Raw genomic sequence first — 27954 nt, 5'->3', positions numbered from 1 at the left:
AAGACCATCAAGTAACCAAAAAACCATAGTTTGATCCTCAATTAGCTTACCTATAGCAGTGAGTTCATCGCATATTTTCTTGAACCCTTGCACATATTTTATGACAGATTGATTCCTCTTATGATATGCTTGAAGTTTATGCATAAGGAATTTACGCTCTTTGGAGATGTGGGCAAAGGCCCACGATTAATCCAAGCACTTTTTTAGAGAGGGTGTCAGTGATCCACCCTCGCAGCAGCCAGTCTAACTTGTGCCAAGTCACAAATTCAGGATTTGGTTGTGTCCCATCTATAGTGGAAATCAGAGCAGGACCTTTTTCATTGATGAGCCTGCTGCTCTCAATCAAACCAAGAAGCTGGATTTTTCATAGCAGAAAATTGAAGTGGCTCAACTTAATAGTAACAAAATTTGTCACGTTTAGGTTGAAGGAATAAGGAATTTTCGAAACACTGTCAACAGAAGAGGAGGCCATTAAAGCAAAAAAAAAAAATTCTCAGCTCTAATACCACAAAGAAAAATAACACTCACAAAAAAAAAAAAAAAAACTTAACATGGTTAGATGAAGATGTCACCTACATTCATGGGCCAAGGGTAACTCCACTCGATAATTGTTGAGCGGAGCTTTCTATTATTAATAGCCAGAATTAGTGTATGAGTTCTACATCAACAAACAACTGAACTCTTAAGCACAAGTCACAATGAATCAATTTTGGATGAGACCCATTGGGGATTAGCATCACCCCTTATTTCTCCCTTGAACTCAATTTCCTTCTCATTTGATATCTTTCTCTTAGGTATACATTGAATCGTAACATCATTTGATCTCTTATTGGATGAGGATGAGGTAACGTTATCTTGATCAGCTTGAGCTCTCAAATGTGAGACTTCATCAGGGACATGATGGATTTGGAAATCTTATCAATATGTGCAATTACCAATACTATAAAACTACCTTTTGCTACAAATATTAGACTAAAATTCTACACATTATCTTCGTACGAGCTTAACAAGCTGAACTGAGACGAGCACCTTTGTTTGTGTTCAGCACATTTTTTGTTAACTGCTCGTGGCTCGGCTCGCCCTGCTTATACTGCATGAGAGAGAGAGAGAGAGATATGTGGTTGATTGGTTAACGAGCTGCTTTTTTTTAATGCAAGCTGGGGTTAGCCAGACCCCTACCAGTCATACAACGATACCATTGGGATTTGAACTTACAACGTCCCAACACAAGGTGAGTGCACTAGCTGACGTGCACGAGCTGCTTTGCTTATGCTGCAAGAGAGAGGGAGAGAGAGAGTAGATGTAGAAGGGCTCTACTAAATCCAGATTTTTACACACAATCAGATTAGTATATCCATCGGACTTGGATATCCCTGGTTTCAATAGCAATAACCCAAAACCATATCCACATCCAGAGTCACATTAAGTTCGAATATGAAACAATATCGTGCCCATTTGACATCTTTAAATAAAAGGAAGAGAAATGTAAAAAATGTCTAAATTTCCATAAATAAAAAAAAACTATACTAGTCCAATTGTCATTTTATGGTTTGTCACTACGGTAGATTGTCCCGTAAATAAGATCTGTTGGTAAGGTGTAGGATGTAAACGGTTTGGATTCTGGTCAGATGTAGCCAATAGGCCCAATACCAATAGAACATTGGTTAATGGAACTCAGATTCAGATCAGAAGAAGCTAATACCTTGTCCAAAAAAATATACACTTAATTGGAGTCGGATATCTATTCGGATTTAGTCATGAAATCTTTACACCGAATCCGAATCCTATTACTATGCGTCAGAATGGGGTTAGGTATCGGATATAACCGATCCGTTGATGAGAGAGAGAGAGAGGCAGTTTGAATTGATGACAGAGATGAAGATTGGGATGAAGGGGCCACTTTTGTTTGTTTTATTTATTTATTTGTCTAATAAGAAAATCGAAAAAATAAATAAATATTTATTTATTAAAATATAGTAAAAGGGAGAGAAAAACAAGGAGATGGAAGGGAAGAGGAATAAATGGTGTTGTAGGATGCCATTTATATTGGGATACCGAATCGGATTCGGAGGCCCTCTTCTTCGTCAGCTGCCCGCCCTCTCCCCCTCTTCTTCTTCTGCCTCACCACTACCCACCTCCTTTCGCTTCTACAGGAGATCGGCTTCTTCTTCTTCTTCTCCTCTTCCATCGTCGAGGTTGGTCCCTGGCTTCCGATTCTTCCTGAGAATGGAGGTACTCGGCTGCTCTGTTTCTCGCTTTCTTCGTTCCCTTCGAGTAAGTCTCCGTCGGATACATGCATGGATTGATTTGATCCGGTTGAGTGGTTGATTCCATTAATTCATCGTCCTCCTTATTCTCCAGTTGGAAAAGGAAAGGGAGTTCAAGTTTCCTGTTTTACCTTATTTGGTAGGCAGAGCTTGTAGGTGGTTGGTTGGTGGTATTTTTGGGAATCCCCATGAACAGATACTAGATAGAGAGAGTAGATGGTAGATTGGATATTTGGTTGGTAGTGTTTTTGGGACTCCCCATGAACAGTGGATAGAGAGAGTAGATGGTTGATTGGATATTTGTTTGATAGTGTTTTTAGGACTCCCCATGAACTGATGAGAGAGAGATGATGCATGGGCAATTGTTGATGGTGGTGGTGGCAGAAGAAAGTAAGTGTTTGATTCACTGATTGGCAGTCATGTGAGGTGATATACAATACCCCTATGTGCCGTCAATACAGAATTAGTCTCTAACTGTGCACAATTGATTGACGAAAGAGTGAAATGGAATTGGAAAGAAATTGATTGTTTTTTCGAAGACGCCTAGGTCTACTTCCATACAATTTCCTTCTACTTACTTTCTGGTGTATTGTTTTCGGTGGATGGGTTGGGAATGGCTTTCATATTTTCTTTGTTTTTACCTCTATCTACTGGATTCTTCTCTTGCACGAGGTGTTCATGATGCATATATGGTTATGTTTGGGTGCGTTGAATTGGTGGTTGGGTTGTGGTCTCCGCCATGCTCTTATACTCTCTTGCTGTTTGGGAGCAGTGGCGTTGCTGAAACAATGCGTTGGAATTGGTGTTGGCAGGCCCAACAACACATTTCAACACCTTTCACGAGAGGATGTTTTTGTCAACTCCATCTCTCAACATCACACATTGGCAACACGATATTTTGGCAACACACTGAAACCACGTTTTCATCTCATTGCAAGGCTCCCAAACATAGCTTAATTGATCGCATGGTCAGTAGCATTTTTAGAATATCCATGGAGGTTTATAATGTGCTTTGATTGTATGTTGTGTTATATAATGGCGTATGTGTACCTCATACTGTTGATTATGGTTAATTAGATTAGACCATTATACAATTGTACATTAACGCATCAAGAAAAGTTTATGTTTTGATCAACCTGTTGACACTAATTCCACGCAGAGATGTCATCCCTACTTTTAGGGGGCCTTTACAGCACAAAAATTGAATCGATTTGTGATATTAAAGCTCATATTAGGAACCGGTGCATACATCCTGGTGGAAATGTAGAATTGTTATGCAAAGGTATAGAAGATCACTTTTGATGGAAGATATATTGCATGTATTTGTCATAGGAACATGGAGTTCATGGTGTTTCTGTGCTATTGGATGCAGAGAAAACAAGGGATCATGTCTATTTGGTATTGAAACCCATTTTCTGATTGCATTAATTTAATGGTTAGCCTAAACCATTGCAAATCAAAGTTGTTCTTGATTTGATAACATATTTGAGGTTGGCCACATGTGGGTAGCTGTCACAGGGATTCGACCAACCAGGTGCTGCACTCGCGTCGACGCGACGCTGGTGCGCTTGCGGGTGTGGGTGCGTGATGCGACCCACAGTGAATCCATTCGGTTATTGCAGTAAGCTGTTGGGTATGCGGTTGTATCAGTCAGTGCAGCCACGCAAAGTGCAGCTAACGCAGCTGAAGGCCTCACTTGTCAGTGTGGGATTTCTTGTACAGGGCGTGTGGCCAGCGCATGATGCACATCAGCGCATTGCCACTTCAGCAAGTTGACAGCAAGGTCTAACGGCCAGACCAAATGCGCAAATCTGTTGCGCCACATTAGTCGGCTAGGTTCAGTTCATGGGAGCCTTGGGTGCCACTTCAGCAGTCTAGATTCAACGCATGAGAGCCTTAGGTGCATGGGACCACTTGAGGCAGTTAGATGAAACAATTGGTGGCTTTTGTAAGCTGGTTTATGGTTTTGTATGGCCTATAAATAGGCGTCATTGTCATTCCATTTGTATCTTTTGAATCATTTGAAATAGAATTTGGAGACTGCGGTCTTTTGAAAAGAGAACTTATCTCTTTGGTGCCTTAGGGCATTCGGATTCCCTAATCGGGAATTTTGGAGGACTGTGCTTAGGCATGTTCCTTTCGGCCAAGGTCGATTAGTTTAAAGCTAATCGGATTGGATTTGAGCTTGATCAAGTGTTTAGTGCCTAGATCGAGTTCATCGCACGTCCGGCAATTTGCGGATTTATCTTGAAGCATCACATTGAAGTGAAGACGTCAATAATGCAGTGATGGCCTTCTCATAAAGGTGAGTACTTGACGATCCTTTACAATTTCAGTGACTCTCAGATGCATACACTGATTCGTCATCTTCTACATGTGCCGCACCTTTACTTGGCGATCGCTGACGGCTACAGCATAAGAGGATCAACTATGTGCACTGCAGAGGCCTTTCTCATTCTATCCAGACGAAGGGAGGTTTCTTGGCTCGAGTTGCCTCAACACGTGGAGATCTGAAGGTTGATCGCCTTCGGCACATCAACGCACATCTGTGGGCTTACACAGGCCCAGGATTGTGGATCATCGCCCTACGCACTCTGCCTGTGCGCAAAAGACGAGTGCAGTGCACCATAGCACTTCCGCAGCTTCACGCGGGCGTTCGCTCGCGCATTGCTTGACCACGCACGCCTCTTGCATCGCGCGCCTGTCTGCACGCGCATCCTGCCTCGCGCGTCAGCTTCTGCACCGCCTCCTGCGCCATGCATTTCTGCACGCACATCCTTGAGCATGTGTATTTTGTCTGTGTGCTCAACCGCACGACATCGTGCCTTGGCTGAGTGTAGTCTGTGAAGGCAAAGGCCTCTCTTGTATTTACGTTGTGAGTGAAACTCACTTATTTTTTGGTTTTAAAACTTGTAAGCTAGCCTAAGGCTAGACGAAACCCCTTCCAACCTTTTAATAGTGCAGTGCTCATAGTGAAGAACAAAACACAAGCACACACTTCACAAGTGACGCAGCAAACAAGATAAAAAAGGAGAGAAGAGCTAAGGAATATAGCTCTACAAGACCAAACTTTCGTGCTAGAGGATTTTAGAGACTACGAACAGGGTCTTTTGCCTTCGAAAATGGATCATAAATCTAAGGTCCCACCATGCGGCACCCGGTGCGGTCAACCCGACCCTGGGTGCGGTATATGTCTAACTTTTGGACTTAAAAAAAAAACTGCCCGATGAAATGGGCTGAGGAGAGGAGGATTAGGGCAAAAGTTTTTTTGCCCTAATCCTCCCAACCCCGACGCTGCGACCCGTCTCCCGACCCTGACGCCGGCGATGACCTCGAGCTACCACCGAAGTCCGGTACGTATTCTGTCTCTCTCATTCTCTCCTTCAATCTCTCTCTCCCCTCATCTCTCAATCTCTCTCTCCCCATAATACACTGGTTCTGCCCACTTTCTTGTTCTCAGCTCAAAATCACACTTTTTTGGTGTTTTTTCTCACATTCAACACAATAGATGTGATATATAGGTTTTGTATGTATTATTTGTTGATAACTTGACGTTGGATAATTCGATTGTTATTACTGATTTTGCTTATATATAATTTTTTATATTTTTGCCTTCCCGCACCCTCGCACCCAAGTTTTTTTAAAGTGCCGCACCGGCACCCATGTGACATAGGTGGGTAGTTTTTTTGGTTCATTACAGGCTAAGTTTTGATACTCGAATGATAGATATGGTTGACATATGTGTTTATCTAATTAAATACATGTGGATGGTTTGAAGTTTTATCAATTACTTTCCATTTGCTTGGTTGTTTGTCCATTAAAGAACCAAAATATGGTCAAGGGGTGAGCAACATAGTCACAAAATTGGTCTCGGCTGTATCTTGGCAAGGCAATTTCTTGCAATAATATAGGTTTAGTTGATAAATCTCAAGAAAATCTCGATAAAAGTTTGGCATTTAAAAATAAAATAAAATATAAAAATAGCTGAAATAAGTAAGAAAATAACATGTTTAGATAATAAAATACACATAATAAAAACAATAAGAAAATAACATGTTTAGATAATAAAATACACATATAATAAAAGAAATAAGTAAACAAATATAAAAGGAAGAAGAAGAACACATTTAAGATATAGAAAAGAAGTAAAAAGTAAAGGCAGCTGATAATAATGTGATTTTTTTAAGGAAATAACAGCTTTATTGATATATCATTTTTTAGCATTGGTTTATTTAGTGGGGTGTGATGAGGTATCACGCCCACTATAAAGAGGTAACATGAGATGCCAAATAATATGAGCAGGGTATGAACACACCCTGTTTACAAAACAAACATAAATAACAGAACAGAGGAGTCTGTGAGTTGACACGCATACAGAAAATCTGCATTTTTTGAAGCAGAAAAACTGTATTTTTTGAACCTCGAACAGGGCCATTTTGTCACCTGATTTAATCCTTCAACGTTGTCTTGTTGCACTCTAGGTTTGGAGAGATACAAACACTAGCATACCTTGCTTCTGTAGTCTCCTTAGTAGCAAACACAGTATCGGGGTTTGAGATTACCATCCATCTCAACTGTCAAATATATTGTCATGCGATCACTGCAGGATCTGCCATCTTGATGATAGAGGAGCTCTTCAAGTTGTATATACGGCAATTGATTTTGCAAGGTGGATGCCGTGTAGGGTAGTCGTCTTGAAGAACCAAGGTACTCCATAGTAATGAAATGCTTTAATGTCCCCAAAGGTTGCAGGGAATTCCTTATCTGTGAACATGTATGTGACACATACAGTGAGTCACACGCACCCTGAATCATGCATTTGACAGTGACACCAACAGATTCCAACCCAACTGATGCAGCGAGGAGGATCGGCTTTCGCGTTCTTCGCCGACAGCTGATTAGGGTTCGACCCTTACGGTCGTGCATTGTGCAGAAAGTAAGAAGAATGCCCACCGAAAAAAACGATGAGGCTTGTTTTTATTTCAATGTAAACTTCAAATGACAATAGAATAAATGTAAAGGAAAGGGAACAAGCAATAGAAAAAAGGAAGAAAAGAGCAAAAGGGAAATTTGCTGGAAGAAAATAATTCAGAAACAAAAGGCTGCTGCAATTTTTAATATTCTCTGCCATACGCAACCCTAAAATCGGGTTTATAAAGACGTCAGCTGGATCCGGGTCTCGGGTCTGGTCCTGGACCCGAGACGTCTTCTTGTTGTTGCTGGGCCTGGGACGCTCGAACCTGTGCAGTGCTGCTTCCAGCCTTTGCTCGCCTTGCATAATTACGCAGGGGCACCACGTCCTTGCATTGTGGCACCAGACTCGCGATCGGATCCATTGTCTGGGTCTGATCGTCCATCCCATTAGTGCCGAGATCCTTGGACTCGCCCGGGTCACTCTTTGTAGACCGGACCCGGTCCTGCTTTGCATCAGGCCTCACCGCCCAAACCTGGTCGCCCAGGATTCGCCTGTAATGAGAAATGCGGAAACACAAGATACAAGAAATAACACAACAAGGGTTCAATGAAGAACCAAATCACATAAGCATGTAATCTCCACAACACACAAAACCCTTATTGAGAAAAAGAGGGTCTTAGAACCATGTACATATTTGAGGGAGCGCCTTCTATTTATACAAGAGGAGAGCAGTTGAGGGGGGGGCATTGGGGCTCCCACTATAGACGTTAGGGAGCCCCAACGGTCATATTACCCCAACATCTATTAGTGTGGGCCCCCCAATGGTCCCAGCTGCATTAAATAAAAACACAAAAGAAAAAAAGAAAAACAGAAAATAATAAAAAGAAAAACCTAAGGAAAAATACAATATTTAGTGAAATGATTAAAATGTCCCTATCTGGTATTTTGGTATATATATATACATATATTTTAATACCCCTCAAACTTTACGAGGAGAAAACCAAAAGTTTGTTAAGGAGAAATAGAAAATGAGGAGTGGGAAGCGCTTTGGTGAAGAAGTCAGTCAACTGATACTTGGATGTGACATAAGGCAAAGTGATGGTTCCCCTGAGGTATTTATTTCGAATATAGTGACAGTCTATTTTGATATGTTTAGTGTGCTCATGAAAAATATGATTGCTTGCAATGTAGATCGCACTCTTGTTGTCACAACATATCTTCGAAGGAGTTGAGATGGGGATCCCCATATCGCAGAGAAGACTTCTAAGTCATACGATTTTCATGGTTATAGTCGCCATGGCACAATATTCAGCTTTTGTGGATGACAAGAAAACTTTTTGCTGCTTCTTGCACCTCCAAGAAATGAGCGAGTCCCCTATGAAAATGCAAAAACCAGTAGTTGAGATTCGATCATTGGGATTATCTCCCCAATCGACATCAGTATAAGCAGTTAAATCAAAAGATGAAGAAGAGGATAAGAAAAGCCCTTTGAAGATAGTGTTCCTGATGTAGCGCACGATTCTCATGACAGCTGTCATATGAACTGTCGTTGGGGCATGCTGAAACTGACTTGCTGCATGAACCGCATGAGCGATGTCCGATCGGGTGATGGATAAATAAGAGATCCAATTAATTGCCGATAAAGGGTATGATTATCAAGTAGAACACCATCTTCAAGTCTTAATTTAACATTTATAACTTTAGGAGTGTCTACTTTCTTTTCATCTGAAATCCCCGACTTAGCACAGATGTCTGCAGCTAGCTTTATTTGGGAAAGAATGTATCCTCTAGATGAGCAAGCCACCTCAATACCTAAAAAATATCTCAGAAAATCTAAGTCAGACATATTAAAAGTTTTCTTTAACATAGACTTAATGTCATTTACTCTCTTTTTGTCATTTCCTGTGATGATGATATCATCAACATAAAGAAGGAGAATTACAATAAAATCACCTATTTTCTTAACAAAAGGAGCAGTGCCAGTATAGCAAAAGACAAAACCCAATTTAATACAACAACAACTACTACGCCTTCATCCCAAAACAATTGGGGTCGGCGATATGAACCAAAAAAGAAAATCATTCTGGGTCTTCCACATGAGTCCTCCAATCATTTTTATCTAATGTCATGTCCTCGGTGAGGTTCAAAGCATTCATATCCTTTCCTATCATCTCCATCCAAGTCTTCCTAGGCCTACCCCGACCTCTTTTAACTAATATATTTTTTCATTTCTCCATCCTTCTAACTGGCGCATCATTAGGCATTCGCCGAATATGTCCAAACCATCGTAAACGATTCTCTCTCATCTTATTTTCAATGGGTGCAACGCCTACCTTCTTACGTATCTCCTTGTTCTGAATCTTATCTTTTATTGTATTTCCACACATCCATCTAAGCATACGCATCTCAGCTACACTCATTTTTTGAATATGATGTCTCTTGGCAACCCAACATTCCATACCATATAGTAAAGCAGGTCTAATAGTCATCCTATAAAACTTTCTCTTCAACCGCAATGGCATTCTACGATCACACAACACTCCAGTTGCACTTTTCCATTTCATCCACCCAACCTTTATCCTATGATTTACATCTCCATCAATTTCTCCATACTTTTGAATGATAGATCCCAAATATTTGAAACAATCATCCACCGGTATTTCTTGCTCACCAAGCTTCACTACACTCCCATCACTACTTCGTTGCTTACTAAACCGACATTCCATATATTCTGTCTTACTCTTACTCAACTTAAAACCTCTTGCTTCCAATGTCTGTCTCCATAATTCTAACTTAGCATTAACCCCAGCTCTAGACTCATCAATCAAAACAATATCATCAGCAAACAACATACACCACGGCACATTTTCTTGAATTGATCTCGTAAGCTCATCCATCACTATAGCAAATAGGAAAGGGCTTAAAGCAGATCCTTGATGTAACCCAACCGTTATAGGAAAATTGGTTGTCACCCCTCCACAAGTGCGGACATTGGTTACTACTCCTTCATACATATCTTTAATTATACTAATGTACTTGTGAGAAACACCTTTCTTCATCATTGTTCACCAGAGAACGTCTCTAGGTACTCTATCGTATGCCTTCTCCAAATCAATAAAAACCATATGCAAATCTTTGTTCTTCTCTCTATATCTCTCAATAAGTTGTCTAAGAAGATGTATAGCTTCTATAGTTGATCTTTCAGGCATAAAACCAAATTGATTCTTCGATATCATGACAACCTTCCTCAACCTAGACTCAATCACACTCTCCCAAAGTTTCATAGTATGACTCATGAGTTTTATACCACGATAGTTTGTGCAATCTTGTATATCACCCCTATTCTTATATAGAGGCACCAAAGTACTCTTCCTCCACTCATTAGGCATCTTATTTGTCCGCCAAATCTTGTTAAAAAGATTTGTCAACCATTCTAAACCTTTCTCTCCCAAGCATTTCCAAGCCTCAATAGGTATACCATCTAGGCCAACTGCCTTTCTTGATTTCATTTTCTTCAAAGCCTCTGCAATTTCTTTCTTTTGAATCTTGCGCATGAAGTCATGATTCATCTCATGAAAAGGAATGGAGAAGTCTCTAAGATCCTGAGCATGAATTCCATTAAATAGCTTATCAAAATAATCTTTCCATCTCTCCTTAATCTCCTCATCTTTGACTAAAACCCTGTGTGTTTCATCTTTGATACATTTAACCATACCCAGATCCCTCGATTTCCTATCTCTCATCTTTGCAAGCCTATAAATATCCTTCTCGCCCTCTTTGATATCCAACTTGTCATAAACCTCCTTATATACCTTATCCCTCACGTTTCGAACTACTTTTTTAGCTTCCTTCTTTGCTATCATATATTTCTCCAAATTCTCATTATTACGACTCTTACTTAGATTTCTATAACACTCTCTTTTAACCTTAATAGCTAATTTGACATCCTTGTTCCACCATGATGTATCCTTACCTAGCGGTGCACCGCCTTTAGACTCACCCAATACCTCCTTACCCACCTTTCTCATGCCACCCGCTATCTTATTCCACATTGATTTTGAATTATCCTCGAGACACCAATCAGCTTCTTTAACTACCTGCTTTACAAACATTCCTTGTTTAGCTCATTTCAGTGCCCACCACTTAATTCTAGGATCTATTTTATATCTATACCTTTTGCGGCATTGTCTAATTCTAAGATCTAAAATTAAGACTCTATGTTGTGTAGCTACACTTTCTCCCGGTATAACCTTACAATCGATGCAACAACCCCTATCTCTCTTTCTAAGTAGGAAAAAATCTATCTGACTCGTATTAACCCTACTTTTAAATGTTACTAGGTGAGACTCCCTCTTCCTAAACCAAGTATTTGCTAAAATCATATCATAGGACAAACCAAAATCTAAAATTCTTTCTCCACTTTCGTTTTTTTTCTCCTATACCATAGCCTCCATGGATACTCTCTAATCCATCCCTACTAATGCCTACATGTCAATTAAGGTCACCGCCGATGAAAAGCTTTTCTCCATAAGATATCCCTTGTACTACTCCATCTAAATCTTCCCAAAATTGACGCTTAATGGAATCATATAAACCTACTTGAGGTGCATAAACACTAATAATATTAATAATATCCGTACCTAATACTAATTTAATAAGTAAAATCCTATCACCCTTCCTACGGACCTCAACTACATTATCTATAAACTCACGACTCATAACAATCCCTACTCCATTCCTATTTATTCCTATATAGCAAATCTTATATCCCCAAGATTCTATCACTTTTGCTTTCTCACCTACCCATTTGGTCTCTTGTAGACATAAAATATCAATCTTTTTCCTACACATAACATCTACTAACTCTACCAACTTACCTCTTAAAGACCCTATGTTCCAAGTGGCTAACCTAATTTTATGGTCTTGGACTAACTTCTTTACCCCCACCCGTCCAACAAAGTGAGGGAACCCTTGCCTATTTGACACCACACCCGGGCGCCGGTGTGACGCATCGCTTCTGGGCGATGACCTAGCAACCCTTGCCCATTTATCACTGCCTTCAGGCCTATAGAGTACAGCTCGTCGCTCAGTAGGGAACGCCCTAATGAAATTCTCATATTGATTCATAATTATTACATTACTAAATTTATCATACCAAGCTTTAGGAGCTTATTTAAGACCATATAATGCCTTTTTTAATTTCAAAATTTTTTCATTTTAATTCATGTCAGGAGGAGGATCCATATAAACTTTCTCACCAAGATTTTCATTTAAAAAGACATTTTTAACATCAAGTTGATAGATGAAACACTAGTCATTCGAGCGATTGGGGCAAACATCTCATCATAATCTACCCCATACTCTTGAGCATATCCTTTAGCTACCAATCTAGCCTTATATCTTTTTAAAGAACCATTACTTTTGGTTTTTATTTTAAAAACTCATCTACATCCTATGGGTTTCTTTCCTTGTGAAGGATCAACAATATCCCAAGTTTGAGCTTTCTTAATTGCATTAAGTTCATGTTCCATTGCTTCATTTCAATGAGCATATTGTTTGGCATCATTGTAGTGAGATGATTCATAAAAGGAGTGAAGAGCTATTAAACATGCTCTAAAATTTGGTGAAAAAGATTCATAAGATACAAATTTATTTGGTACTTTAAAAATAAGATTTGATCATTGTTAAGATTAATTGACCATTTGAGGTTTTAAGCTTAAGTTTTCTTAAAAGTAGGTTATTTGATATTTCGTATATAAGGAGGGACTTGTATGTAAATTTTATTTTTGGCTTCCCTCTATTTAACTTGGAGGAGATTAGCCCTAAAAACAGTTAACGAGTTTTCTCCTCTCTCAGTCGACTTCTCTCTCTCTCTCTCTCTCTCTCTCTCTCTCTCTCTCTCTCTCTCTCTCTCTCTCTCTCTCTTGGTTCCTGTGCAACTCATTGAAGTTTCCATATGGTATCAGAGCACGTGGATCTCGGGAGCGTGAGCACGTGATCGATCTACACCAAAAAAAACAAAAAAAAAGGCTCGAAAAAATTCGTAAACAGGTGTGCTTATTTTGTTCTCCTTCTAATTGCATAGATCTGATCACAGATCTGATGTCTGACTAATGTCATGACAAAGATCTGTAATCTGATCTAAATGTCACAGTGACAGCGTGTCAACTAGATCGGGTTGCGGTAGAGTTGAGTGTTACGAGCAGATCAAGGATCTGGATGTCGGAAAAAAAAATTGATTGTCTTGCCGTAAATCATGTTTCGTGGGAGCAGTCGTTGATATTTTTTTGAGGCTGGTGTGATTTTTGTGTCGTGGAAGTTTTTTTTTTAAGATTGTTGTGGGATTTCTGTGTCGTGTGCAGTTGCTCATATCAGATCATGAACAAAATAATCTTATCCTTGGATGTCGTGTTTGACGCTATTCTGGTTTTCTCAGATCTATGTTTCTGATCTGATTTTTCCATTGTTTTTTATGTGGGTTGAATAACCTAATGAAGTTGTGAAATAGGTTGTTGTGTGATAGTGAAACACACTATTTTCTGCTCTGCTGGCGTGAATTTGTTTCTGATGTGGTGAAACAGTCTTGTGTGGTCGTGGAATTGACTGAAGTGTGATAATAAAGCACGTTGTTCCTGTGTCAACTGGCATGTGGTTGATGAACATCCCAGATTCAAAATCTGAGTGATTAAGAGAGTGAATCTAATTTTTTTTTTGTTCATTGTAGTTGTAATAGCATCAAATATCTCTCATATCTTGTTAGTACTATTCATTATGGGTGAAGGTTCGAAATTTGATTCCAAAAATGAGGCTATTGGGGAATATAAGGCATTTGCAAATCCCTTCTCGTATGGTTCTTCTGTGAGATTGAATGAAACAAACTATGTCAGGTGGTCCAGAACTTTTATGATGTCAGTATCTGGACATCGTAGAAAACATATTTTGTTGGAAATTGAACCAAATGAAAAGGTGGGAAAATATATTACTTGGGACGAAGATAATGACATCGTTATGTCATGGATCATGAATAGTGTCGAACCTCATATTGCAGATGGTCTAATTTACTATAATACAGCCAAATAGATGTGGGATAATGTTCGAGATACGTACTCTCAAGAGACCAATGTGAGTCGCATCCTGCAAGTCGAACAGGAGATATATAATTTGCAGCAAGGAGATCAGACTTTGGCCCAATATTATGCCTCCGTCAAAGCAGTGTTTGAAAGACTCAATGCCCACAGGCCTCTTTGTTGTTCGCAGCAAAAGGATCATCAAGAACATACTATGGTTTCTCGATTTTTCACAGGTTTATCTTCAAAATTCTTTGTTGCAAAAGTCCAAATGCTGACTGGATCCGATGTACCTACTCTTGCTGATGTATACAATCGTCTGAGTAGACGTGTGATTTCCCTTCCACAATCTCACCCTATATCCCAGTCATCTGCTCTAGCTGTCTCATCTAGTTATGGACGTGAAAATATTCAGAATATTAGAGGACGAGGTCGTGGAAGAGGTATGGGAGGCAGAGACAAATCTGGACTTTTAGAAGATCGTTGCTGGGATAAGCATGGATGGCCAACCCTTCTGCATCAAAGCCTAATGTTCCAAAAGCTAATGTTACTACACTAGAGGTAGCAAATGCAAATGATAATACTTCTGCAAGTGACAATATCACCCTTAGTCGAGCAGAATATGATGAGCTGATAGCTCGTTGTCCTTCAAGCTCCTCTTCTCCTGTAGCTGGTGTGGCCTACGCAACAGGGGATCATCTTCATCTGAATGATAGTAAGTGGATTATTGACTCTAGTGCATCTAGACATCTGTGTGGGAATTCGCTTTCCTTTTCAGATCTAAAGGATATTACTGTTCATCGAGGAGTTTCATTGGCAGATGGGAGTTCCTCACCGGTTGTTGGTCAGGGAAATATTTCTATATCTTCCTCCTTGCAGTTGAAAAATGTTCTTCATGCTCCCTCATTCCCTCAAAATTTACTCTTTGTTAGTTGTCTTACCAAAGAACTAAACTGTAGAGTGATATTTGACCCGTTGGGTTGTCATTTTTAGGATTTGCTGACGGGAAAGAAGATTGGTGGAGGTTATGAAGAAAATGGAGTCTACTACCTACATCATCCAGTGCGCAATGCTTATGCTGCCATAGAACACTCATCCAGTCCTGATCAGTGGCATCGTCGTCTTGGTCATCTTTCATTGTCAAAGCTACGCTATGTCTTTTATCAAATTTTGTCTACTACGTCATTTCAGTGTGAAGCTTGTCAGTTGGGCAAGCATCATCGGTGTTCGTTCCTTTTTAGTCAGAATCAGTCCAGTCATAAGGTTTTTGAACTTCTTCATGCAGATGTATGGGGTCCTAGTAAGATTTCTACCAGGACTCAGTGTCGATATTATCTTGTTATTGTTGATGATTTTTCTAAGTTGTCGTGGGTGTTTTTAATAAAAGAAAGATCTGAAGTTCCAAGTATTATCAAATCCTTAATTCTTGAAATAAAAACTCAGTTTGAATCTGTTGTCAAGATTGTTCGCACTGATAATGCTCTTGAATTCAAAACAAAAGCCTTGTTGCAATTTTATCAAGACCATGGCATTCAACCCCAAACCACTTGTGCCTATTCTTCTCAACAAAATGGTGTGGCTGAGCGAAAACACGGGCACCTTCTTGATGTAGCACGTACTCTTATGATTCAATCCAATGTTTTTGCGTTATATTGGGGTGATGCGGTTATCACTTCTTGTTATCTGATCAACCACATGCCTTCATCTTCCTTTGGAGATCAAATTTCGCTACATATCCTAAATCCTAATGCTCCACTCTTCTCTTTCTCACCCAAAATATTTGAGTGTATTTGCTTTGTGCACAAACTTGGACCTGACCGTGATAAATTAGTTGCTCAAGCTACAAAATGTATGTTTATAGGTTATCCAAAAAATCAAAAGGGGTATCGATGTTATGATCCGATTTCTCGGTGAGAGTATGTTAGTGCGGATGTATCTTTCTTGGAATCCATTCCATATTATTCTAGTACTGGTACTCAGATGCAAGTTGATTCAGCTAATTCTTTTTCACTTCCTGTTCCTCCTTTTCTTTTGGAATTTGTGCCCTCGTTACCAAACCAAACTCTATCTCCTTCACGGTTTCATAATCCTCCATTGGTATATGTATGTAGAGCTCCACCTCTTCCAGTGCCTTCATCTTATTCTTCTCTTGAGGTAAGTACTACTGACAACAGTGACCTTCATGATGATGATAACAGGCCAATCGCTCTACGGAAGGGGACACGACAATGTACCTTATATCCCATATCTCATTTTGTGTTTGATGCCAGAATTGGAAGTCAGATGAAAGCATTTATTTCAGCCTTATCTGTTGAGTCTATTCTTCTAAACTATCAACAGGCAGAGCTCAACAACAGGTGGAAGCAGGCTATGCAAGAAGAAATGGATGCCTTATTGTCTCAACATACATGGGATCTAGTTGATTCTCCCGTGGATGCTGACATTGTTGGATGCAAATGGGTATATACCATAAAGTACAAATCAGATGGTTCTATTTACAGATACAATGCCAGATTAGTAGCCAAAGGTTATACTCAGACTTATGGTATTGATTTCTTTGAAACTTTTTCTCCTGTTGCACGAATGGGTACCATTCGTCTTGTTTTCTCCATAGTTGTTCACCATGGATGGAGTTTGTGTCAATTAGATGTGAAAAATGCATTTCTATATGGGGATCTGTCTGAGACAGTATACATGCAACAACCTCCTGGATTCGAGGTTGAGGGGGAGTGTTAGAAGGTGTGCAGATTAAGAAAGGCGATATATGGTTTGAAATAAAGTCTGCGTGCATGGTTTCAAAAGTTGTTTGAAGTGATGTCAAGTTTTGGCTTTAATAGGTCGGCGGCAGACCATACATTATTTATTAATAAAACTAACTCAGGTCTTGTTGTTATGGTGGTATATGTGGATGACATCATTCTTACAGGAGATGATATGAAAGATATTGAAGCTACAAAGCCTCATCTTTAAAAACATTTTGTTACAAAAGACCTTGGTTCACTTAGATATTTTCTTGGTATAGAAGTTGTCAGGAGCCGTGAAGGGGTAGTTTTGTCACAACGGAAGTACGTTCTTGACTTATTAAAAGAGACTGGAATGTTGAGAGCTAAACCAGCAAATATTCTCATGGACCATAAAGTTCATTTGTTTGAAGAAGGGTCGAAACTTGTTGATAGCAAAAGTTATCGCTCACTGGTAGGGAAGCTACTATATGTAACTGTGACCAGACCTGATATTGCTCTAGTTGTAAGCAAGGTTAGCCAATTTATGGACAAACCAACTGAGGTACACTGGAATGCAGCAATAATGATACTCAGGTACTTAAAATCTTCTCCTGGAAAAGGCTTATTATTCAAGAAAGGTGGAACCCTGGAAATAGTGGCTTACTTTGATGCTGACTATGCAGGATCTGTAGTGGATAGAAAATCTACCACAGGATTCTGTGTGTTTATGGGAGATAACCTAATTTCTTGGAGAAGTAAGAAGCAAAATGTGGTTGCTAGGTCGAGTGCAGAATCAGAATATAGGGCTATGGCCCAAACAGCTACTGAATTAATGTGGGTTCGAACTGTTTTAAATGATCTTCAGGTGAAGGTTTCATCTCCTTTGATAATGATGTGTGATAACAAGGCAACCATGTATATAGCGAACAATCCAGTTTTTCATGAGAGGACAAAATATATTGAGGTTGATTGTCACTACGTAAGAGATATGGTTCAAGCTGGTCATATCGCTACCAGATATCTAAAGTCGGAGGACTAAGTTGCAGATATGTTTACAAAGCCTCTTTTTAGACCCAGTTTCTCAAAATGTTGTGACAAACTGAGCATGATTGATATCTATGCTCCAACTTGAGGGGGAGTGTTAAGATTAATTGACTCTTTGAGGTTTTAAGCTTAAGTTTTCTTAAAAGTAGGTTATTTGATATTTTGTATATAAGGAGGGACGAGGGACCTGTTTGTAAATTTTATTTTTGGCTTCCTTCTATTTAACTTGGAGGAGATTAGCCCTAAAAACAGTTAACGAGTTTTCTCCTCTCTCAGCCGACTTCTCTCTCTCTCTCTCTCTCTCTCTCTCTCTCTCTCTCTCTCTATATATATATATATATATATATATATATATACCTCGGTTCCTGTGCAACTCATTGAAGTTTCCACAATCTTCTCTGTGAAGATTCTTCCAAAGAAGTATTTTGAAAAAATTTGTCGAAGGTATATGGATGATTGCTTTCACTTCTTCTAGTATAAACTTGAGTATTACTTGTTACATGTTCATCCATATTTTCATGTAAATCATTTTCTTCATTGTTAAAAGATTGTGCATTATGATCATCATTGAGAGACTCAAGGGTCTCAATAGAATTAGATTTGTCTTCTCGGGGTAATAAATCAAATATGAAGGAATAATCAACATTTTCTTTTGGATCATTATTTATAAAACCATTTTCTTCTTCAAGAAAAGTAACATCTTTTGAAATATAAAGTTTGTTATTTGATAAGTCAAAACATCGGTATCCCTTTTGTTTTTTACCATATCCCAAGAAGACACATTCAATAGCCTTTGGGGAAAGTTTATCATTCTTGTGAGTAAAAACAAAACATTTGCAACCAAAAAAATTTAATCTTTTGTAGTCGGGAGTCATATTGAAAAGTTTCTCAAAATGAGAGAAATTGTTTAAGGATGATGAAGGCGTTCTATTAATTAGGTATGTTGAAGTCAAAACGGCTTCGGCCTAAAATGATTTTGGAAATTAGAAGAGTTTTAGTTGTCTCTATTATATGTCTATGTTTTCTTTCTGCAAGCTCATTTTGTTGCGGAGTGTTGGGACAAGATCTTTGATGACAAATCTCATTTTATCGTAAATAAGATTTAAATTCATTTGACATATATTCTCCTCCCGAATCTAGTCTTAGAATAGATAGATTACTTAAAAATTGATTTTTAACCATTACATTGAATTCTTTAAAGAAGGAAAATATTTTCGATTTTTTATTTAAAAAATATATCCATGTATATCTGGTAAAATCATCCATAAAAACTATATAATATGAAAAACCTCCCTTAGATATGACTGGTGATTGACCTCACACATCGAAATGTACTAATTCAAATGGTCGTGTAGAGACAAAATTTCTTTGAGGAAATAGAATAGCTTTTGATTTACCAAGTATGCAATCTTTACAAATTATGGTTTTTTTTTACAAGTATTTCCCCAAAAGGAGAAAATAGGCATCTTTGCAAAATTCGGGTGACCAAGTCTCTTATGCCAAACATCAATGCTTTTGACATTTACAAAATTAGAAAATGACTTGGGTGGTAGTGTCAAAAAATCCATAAAATTTAGATCACTCCTCCTATGGCCTTACCCAATCAACTTCCCTGACTGGAGATCCTGCACTGAACAATCTTTAGGTGAGAAAGAAACTTTGCAAACATGATCGGTAATTTGAGAGACCAAAAATAAGTTTAAATTGATTTTTGGAACTACCCTTATTTTCAGAACAAAAAACTCTTAAGAGTATTTCAAATCAAGTGCTCTAATGTTTTCAATTTTTAAAGAAGTCCCATCGGCCGTCGAAACAAAGATGATGTGGGTTGAAATAGATATTAGAAAGAATATTTTTATATGGTGTTATATGAAAAGAAGCACTGGAGTCTAGTATCCACGTACTTGGAGGAGATGATGAAGATGCTATGGCGGCACCCGAAGTTGAAGAAGACTTGAGGAGACGTTGGAGTGCCTTTAAAATTTGAGTAAGTTTTTTTAATGTCTCCTCCATTGTTGTTTGCCTCTTCTTTTTTTTAGAGTATTTTCACCAACCGAAGCCACATTTCCCTTTAGCTTAGGACAAACCGGTTTAATATGTCGTGGTTCATTACAATAGTGACAAATAATACCCTTTCTAAATCCATTATTTTTATCAAAGCGGGGAGGCCTATAGGTTTTAACATTGGATCCCGGCTTAGTCACGACCAAGACTTCATCATTTTTACAAGTCATGCCAAGACGAGTTTCTTCTTGTTATACTTCAGCAAGAGCATCCTCAATAGGTAAGGCCTTGCTTCTATGAAGAAGAGATGCCCTCACTTGTTCAAATTTCGGTTTAAGACCGTAAAGAAATTGAAAGGAATGTTCATTTTCAATTTGTTATCTTCTTATTTCAATATCTTCCAGAGCCACCCACTTGAGTTCAAGAAGAACAAATTCATCCTAAAGGAGAGATAAGGCACTAAAATAATTTCGGACACTCATGTCCCCTTGTTTAGTAAATCTAATTTTTTCTTGACAAAAAAAATTGTCTAGCTAAATCTTTTTGTGTATACATACCCTTTAAGGAAGAACCAAGCTTCATTGGTTCTTCTAAGCTTAGCAATGTTGATACAAATTTTAATGTCAACATTGTTCATGAACCACGATAAAATTTTTGCATGGTTACTTTCTCAATCCTCTACCTTTGTGAGCTTCATTAATAGCATTAACATGATCCTCACCTTCAAGAGCCTTTTCAATGCCACCTTCGATTTTTGTGAGCTTCAATGTTGGTTCAAGCACGAAGCCCCAAAGTTTCTTCTCTCAAAGAGGATTTTCTATATCTGATGCCCACATTAAGTAGTTCGATCTGTTGAGTTTGAAGCCGAGGTCTACTCTTGAGTCGTGCTCCATGATGAAGAGGAAAATAGATAAAAGGAAAGAGAGAGAGAGAGAAAGCAACTTCCAAGATTACAAGGAGTGCCAATGGCTCTAATACCATGTAATGAGAAATGCAAAAACACAAGATACAAGAAATAACACAAAAAGGGTTCAATGAAGAACCAAATCACATAAGCACAATACTCAGTGAAATGACAAAAATGCTCCTATCAGGTATTTTGGTATATATATGTATATATATAGTGTTGTGAAAAGCGTTGAGGCGTAGCGAGGCGCTCCACCAAAAACCGAGGCGAGGTATAAGCCTCAAATATTTTTTTTGAAAATTTTAAAAAAATTATAAAAAAAATATCTACAAATATAAATAAATAAAGAAATGCTTTATTGATGAAATAACAACCAATAAGAAATAGAAAATCTCAAATAAGTACTAAAAAATATGAGATTAACATATAAAAGTAACTAAAAACTAGGGTTACCGGAAGCGCCTAGCTAAAAGGGGAAGCGCGCTTCCCCGAAGCGCGCTTCGGAAGCGCGGAACGTCGCGCTTCCGAAGCGTGGGGGGAAGCGTCCCCCTTTTTTGGGAAGCGCGCTTCCCTTTAATGGGGGACGCGTTTCCCTTTAATGGGGGACGCGCTTCCCTTTAATGGGAAGCGCGCTTCCCATCACGCTTCCCCTGTTTTTTCAATTTTTTTATTTTTTATTTTTTATTTTTATTTTTTTTTGCTTCCCCCTCGCTTCCTAGGTCGCTTCTGAGACACTTCCCGAATCGCTCCTAAGTGGTCCCACGCTTCCTCGCTTCCCGCTCCCGCTTCCTCAACTGGCAACCATGCTAAAAACTGATTACATAACTCGAAAATATATGAGATTAACCAAAAAAAGTTAAAATATACTAAGAAACTGATTACATAACTGAAATAACTGGAAAATATATGAGATTAACCTACAAAAGTAAAAATATATGAGATTATTCTAAAAAATATGAGATTAACCTATAAAGTAACTAAAAAAATGATTACATAACTGGAAAATATATGAGATAAACCAACAAAAGATAAAATATACTAAGAAACCGATTACATAATTGGAAAATATATGAGATTAACCAACAAAAGTTAAAATATATGAGATTATTCTAAAAAATATGAGATTAACATATAAAAGTAACTAAAAAACTGATTACATAACTGAAAAATATATGAGATTAACCAACAAAAGTTAAAATATACTAAGAAATTGATTTCATAACTTAAATAACTGGAAAATATATGAGATTATTCTAAAAAATATGAGATTAACATATAAAAGTAACTAAAAAATGATTACATAACTGGAAAATATATGAGATTAACCAACAAAAGATAAAATATACTAAGAAATTGATTACATAACTGGAAAATATATCAGATTAACCAACAAAAGTTGAAATATATGAGATTATTCTAAAAAATATGAGATTAACATATAAAAGTAACTAAAAAACTGATTACATAACTGGAAAATATATGAGATTAACCAACAAAAGTTAAAATATACTAAGAAACTGATTACATAACTGAAATAACTGGAAAATATATGAGATTAACCTACAAAAGTTAAAATATATGAGATTATTCTAAAAAATATGAGATTAACATATAAAAGTAACTAAAAACTGATTGCATAACTCGAAAATATATGAGATTAACCAACAAAAGTTAAAATATACTAAGAAACTTATTATATAACTGAAATAACTAGAAAATATATGAGATTAACCTACAAAAGTTAAAATATATGAGATTATTCTAAAAAGTATGAGATTAACTTATAAAAATAACTAAAAAACTGATTACATAATTGGAAAATATATATGAGATTAACGAACAAAAGTTAAAATATATTAAGAAACTAATTACATAACTGAAATAACTGAAAAATATACGAGATTAACCAACAAAAGTTAAAATATAGTAATATACTAAGAAACTGATTGCATAACTAAAATAACTGGAAAATATATGAGATTAACTTATAAAAATCTTGTTGGTCATGTCTCAGAAATCTTGTTGTAAAAAAAAATAAATTTGCACCTCAAGTTTGCCCCTTGAGGCACAGAGGGCCGCGCCTCAAGGCGAGGCATGCCTTTTGCACCTCAAGGCGCATTTTTTATAACACTATATATATATATATAATGACTATATACATATATTTTAACAGCGCCTAGGCGCTGCCTTTGACAACTAAGCTTGATACACCCATATGTAGCGGCAACCCGAGATACGTCATTGGAAGGGAACCCACCTAGCAATTAAAAATGTTCGAGGCTAGTTCCTGTAATTCGCCTAAAGGATCGTTCATCACCATGACTTGGTTTTTGGCCTTGTTCATGCGAAGCCCAGATATGTCCGCAAAGCATCCAAGTATAATCTATAAGGCCTACATATTCTTTTCTGAGGCTTCCCCAAACACCAATATATCATATGCAAACAAAAGATGAGACATGATATTTTACAACCAATAAATTTCCCATGAGCTTCTATGGTTGACACCATGATGAAAAGCACATTGCCATAATGAATAGAAGTGTCAAAGAGGGTCACCTTGGCGTAATCCCTTTCGAGGTCTAAAGAATTCACCCCACTCTCCATTAATCAGCACCGCCACCGATCATGACATTATCTTACAGTATCGTGATATTATCAGGATAATATCGAGATATATGTAAATTTTTAATATCTTCAAAATATCATGAGATTTTGTCTTTAATATCTTTTTATGAATTTACAATGATATCATCATGATATTTTCAAAATATTGCCTATATCTATTGTGTGTAGCATAGTTGGCAAACCCATGATTCGGGCTTGGATCGCCCAACCCTTGACTCGCGGGTCAGTGGGTCGACTTGGTAACTCGGACGGGTTAGGACCTATTTTTTTTTTATGTTTTTTAAATAATACTTTAAATATTGAATAATTACAAAGAAAAGAAAGGCGAAAAACCTAAATCCTTTATTCGTGTTGGGTTACCGATGTTCAAAACAATCGGGTCAAGGCGAAAAACCTAAATCCCTCAATCATTCGCATCAGGTTACCGAGCTTCAAAACAATCGGATCAACTAGATTCTCACCCATCGCTACCACACTAAAGAAAACCCTAAAAAAAGTTTTAGGGTTTCTTTCCCTCTTTCAATAAAAGGCCACACTCGCAATCACAGTTGCGTAAGAGGAGGAAGAAGGAGAAGAAAAAAGAAGAGGAAGAGGAGGAAGGATGCCAGCAGGACACGGGGTTCGATCTCGAATGCACGACCTCTTTGGCGGCCCTTCAGGAAGCGGCTCACCTTGCAGAGAGAGAAAGAGAACCTGGTTGTCGGCGGAGTTGGTGGTCGTCGGTAGAGAGAGATGCTAGGGTTCATCTTCGTCTGGTCTCCAAAGCAGGAAAATAGAGGGGAAGAAGGGTCTCGACTGTCGACTTTCGAGACCCTACCAAAAAAGTTTTTATACCTTAAAACTGGTTTGTCTCGGGGTGAACCGGTATTCGTACCTGTTCGACTTGACAAATCGGGTCGGAACCAGATTGTGCAGTCTCGGACGATTCAGGACTGACTCGGAGAGTTGCTGTGTTCATGCCGAGTCAGGCAATTCCTGACTGATTCACGCCCTAACCTGGCTTAAACAGGTTTGGGGTGAATCGTTGGCCCAGTTAATGGGCGATCCGATCGCCCGAGTCGGATCGCCAGGTTTACCAACTATGGTGTGTGGTATTCTTTATCAAGGTAAATTCAGCTTGGGTGGTGCCCAAAATGAGTTGGCTGGGTGAATCAAGAACCATTGGTTTTCTGAATAGTTGACTAACTTCAATATGAATGGTATGGCATATGCCGAATAATCCAATTTGGAATTAACAAAATAACTCTAAATGGATCTGTTTCTTTTTTCCCATCCCATCTATACCCAATAATGGATTTTTTTATGTATGTATCAGTCGTCGAAAGTGGATTCTGTGTGTAGGAAGCAACTCAGAAAGGTAAAAGTACAATTCAGGAAAAGATCATTAAAAACTAAATCAGAGAAAAAGGAACTTGAAATAAAGAACAGATTGTGATTACATTGTACCTGACGTGAACCTCTTAAACAGAAGACTTGAGATTATTAAAGAGAAAGAATGATATTTGTTCAAATGTTAAGATGGATTTCATCTGGATTGGAGGATTTGAACCTTTGAGTTGCAGGACCAAAACCTTACTGCATAATCATGCTCTGTTTATGTTTCTATTCAACATGATGTGCTTTATATTGGTATTGGTGTTCATATGTCCAGACTCCAGTCTAATATCTATGGAAGAAAGAAGATATATATATATATATATATATATATATATATATATATATATATATATATATATATATTCAAACTCTTATTTGTGAGTTCCAATTCTTTATTTCCTGTTTATATGTACACAGCCTTTTCTGCAAAATCATGTTGTTCTTATGGATATAAGTGATCTCCGCAGTATTATCTTAGACTGGTAGCTATTTCTATAACTTGATAGCAGTTTCTTCTGGAGTTTGGACAGAATTTATGTCAATTTCAGCATTTTGTGTGGCCATAAAATGCATTTATTGATGAGATTGTGACTTTGTAGTTTGTATTTCCTTAGAAACTTTGGACCAGTGGTGGTGTTGACAAGAACAAATCAATGGTACAAAATTTGCAAAATTATGGGGTTATCAAATCAAAGAAAGTAGCAGAAGTAATGGAGACTACTGACAGGGGATTGTTCATACTTCCAGGGAATGATCCTTATTATGACAGTCCTATGCCAATAGGTTATAATGCAACTATTTCTGCTCCTCATATGCATGCAACATGCCTGGAATTGTTGAAGGATCATTTGCAGCCTGGAATGCATGTTTTGGATGTTGGTTCAGGTAACTTTATTTAATTTCCATATCATATTTTATTTGTTTCATGTGCAGTATCTTGATTCATCTTCATTTGAGTTTAGTTTTTCATTCTTTTGATATGCACATGTATGATCGTACTTATTTAATTTAATGTTATGTTTGGGGTTTTTTTGCTACAAAACCATGTGATTTTTATTCATGGAAATTTTGCAAATGGCATATTGTCCTAGTGCAACAAGTATGGTGCCTGAAAGCATCGTCATGCACATTTTGAGTCTTACTAGTCAAGATGACCATATAGATATGTTGGATTATTAAAGTTGTGGAATATATTAATCGATAATTTGGCTTACCATGTGCTTTAACATATCTTTGCATTGCGTCTCTGAACCAATACCTTTTTGATGGATGGTTTCATGTAGTTGATTATTTCCATCATGATTTGAATGAATGTGTTATGTGATAAAGAAACATATTATAATGATAAGCTAAGCATGATAAGGGTAGATAGGAAAATGTTTTAAGCTCTTCCAGTTAATAGTTGCATATAATAGCTAGGATGTCTTAATCCGAAAATTCACTAGGTTGTTCTCCAGGTTGTCTATTAAGGGAAAAACATTCAAAATCTTATGTGACCCAAGAGGAGGAAACATGGAACTTAACTGACATGTCTAACATTTGTTTTTTTCTTTTTCTCTATCGATTGGTAAGCAAAGTATTGTTGGTGGCTAAAGAACAAGTTATGCATTATTGATTTGCAAGTTAAAGCAACATCTGAACTCTCTATTTCTTTTTGTTCCATATTTTGGTGGTCAGATTTTTTCTTTTTTTATGCTAGATATTGTCTTTGATGTGAGAAAGCTCATGGCTATGTATATGCTATATGCTATATGCAACGCATCTGGTCTGTTCCTTTTCATTTATGGATTCTGACACAAACAATTGATGAGATTCAAGGAGTAAAAACTGAACTCAGTGACCAATACAGAGGAAATGCAAGTATTCCTCTCTAAGCCAAACTTCTCATGATGTTTCCGAATTTGCTCCTTTTGTAATAAATTTGGTATGTACATTTAAGAAGTACTGGTTAACCAAATTCCCCAACATTGTCTCAACACTTTACCCACACATCACATATCTTGTTTTTATTAATATTATGGAAACGATTTCAGAGAGAGAGAGAGAGAGGTAACATGAAAGGAAATCTTCTTGACATTAAATCTTTTTTTTATAAAGTTCCTTATTTACCAAAAAGAGTTTTTAGCTTTATCATCTTTACAAAATGCCATATGAAATACATTCTAGTGAAAATAGGACTTGTTCTTTTCCTCCCTTGGGATTTGTGATTTCATAACATATGATGCTACTTGATATTATTTGTTGTTTGGCCATTTAGTAGATTCTATTTCTGAATGTGATGTGTTGCAGGAACTGGTTACTTAACCGCATGCTTTGCTGTGATGGTGGGATCTGAAGGCCGTGCTGTGGGTGTGGAGCATATCCCCGAGCTGGTGGATTCTTCCATTGAGAACATCAAGAGAAGTGCTGCTGCACCTTTGCTCGAGCAAGGTGCTCTAGCGGTGCATGTTGCAGGTTATCATTTGTTCTGATGCCATCTCTTGTCCAGTTTTTAACACTATTTATTTAGATCACTGAAGATCATTTTCTGATTCTTATATCCTTTGTTCATATAACCATTTACTCTGTGGTTATATTTTAGATGGTCGGCAGGGATGGCCACAATCTGCTCCTTATGATGCGATTCATGTGGGAGCAGCAGCATCTGAAATCCCAGCCCCTCTTGTCGAGCAGTTGAAGCCTGGGGGGAGAATGGTGATTCCTGTTGGGAATTTCTTCCAGGACCTGCAGGTTGTGAATAAGCAGCCTGATGGTTCTGTTGATATCCGAAGCGAGACGTCGGTCCGTTACGTTCCATTGACCAGTCATGCGGCACAGTTACGGGGCTATTGATACACATACTTGTCTTGGTGTGTTCTCAAAAGACTCTGGTTTCCTGTATCTTCTCTATGTATTGTTGCTGGATGGATACTTTAAGGCGACTTAAATCTCTTATGACGCCGTGCTGTAAATGCTTTATATGGTATATTTGTATAGGTAAGCACAGTTGAGACTTGAGAGTTGATACTGACTTTTTGTTTGGGCT

The 27954-nt window shown here is 37.9% G+C and overlaps 1 protein-coding gene across 3 annotated transcripts; it reads left to right on the top strand.

Annotated features, from left to right (window-relative positions):
- The first annotated feature begins 2005 nt into the window (after window positions 1-2005).
- LOC149843079 (protein-L-isoaspartate O-methyltransferase-like) lies at window positions 2006-27954 on the top strand. Of its 3 annotated transcripts, none has more exons than XM_089999590.1 (4): window positions 2006-2232; window positions 25544-25814; window positions 27219-27383; window positions 27511-27954. In XM_089999590.1, the coding sequence occupies exons 1-4, from the start codon at window positions 2035-2037 to the stop codon at window positions 27759-27761; spliced, it is 885 nt and encodes a 294-aa protein (XP_089855716.1). In that variant the 5' UTR covers window positions 2006-2034; the 3' UTR covers window positions 27762-27954. The 3 variants fall into 3 exon arrangements, with proteins under 3 accessions (XP_089855716.1, XP_089855715.1, XP_089855717.1); XM_089999589.1 differs by having other exon boundaries at window positions 2006-2274; XM_089999591.1 differs by having other exon boundaries at window positions 2075-2195.

Source organism: Nuphar pumila, chromosome 3 (assembly GCF_984573655.1).
Source record: "Nuphar pumila chromosome 3, dmNupPumi1.hap1.1, whole genome shotgun sequence".
NCBI classification, from domain to species: domain Eukaryota; kingdom Viridiplantae; phylum Streptophyta; class Magnoliopsida; order Nymphaeales; family Nymphaeaceae; genus Nuphar; species Nuphar pumila.
The sequence above is the reverse complement of the archived record's forward strand: the minus strand, read 5'-3'. Positions and strand labels throughout refer to the sequence as shown.

Bases quoted from the DNA above. Each gene is read 5' to 3' on its own strand.
- LOC149843079 (XM_089999589.1), top strand. From the start codon at position 2,035: ATGCCATTTATATTGGGATACCGAATCGGATTCGGAGGCCCTCTTCTT. The intron at 2,275-25,543 runs GTAAGTCTCCGT...GTATTTCCTTAG, and splicing joins GCTTTCTTCGTTCCCTTCGA to AAACTTTGGACCAGTGGTGG. The intron at 25,815-27,218 runs GTAACTTTATTT...GATGTGTTGCAG, and splicing joins TGTTTTGGATGTTGGTTCAG to GAACTGGTTACTTAACCGCA.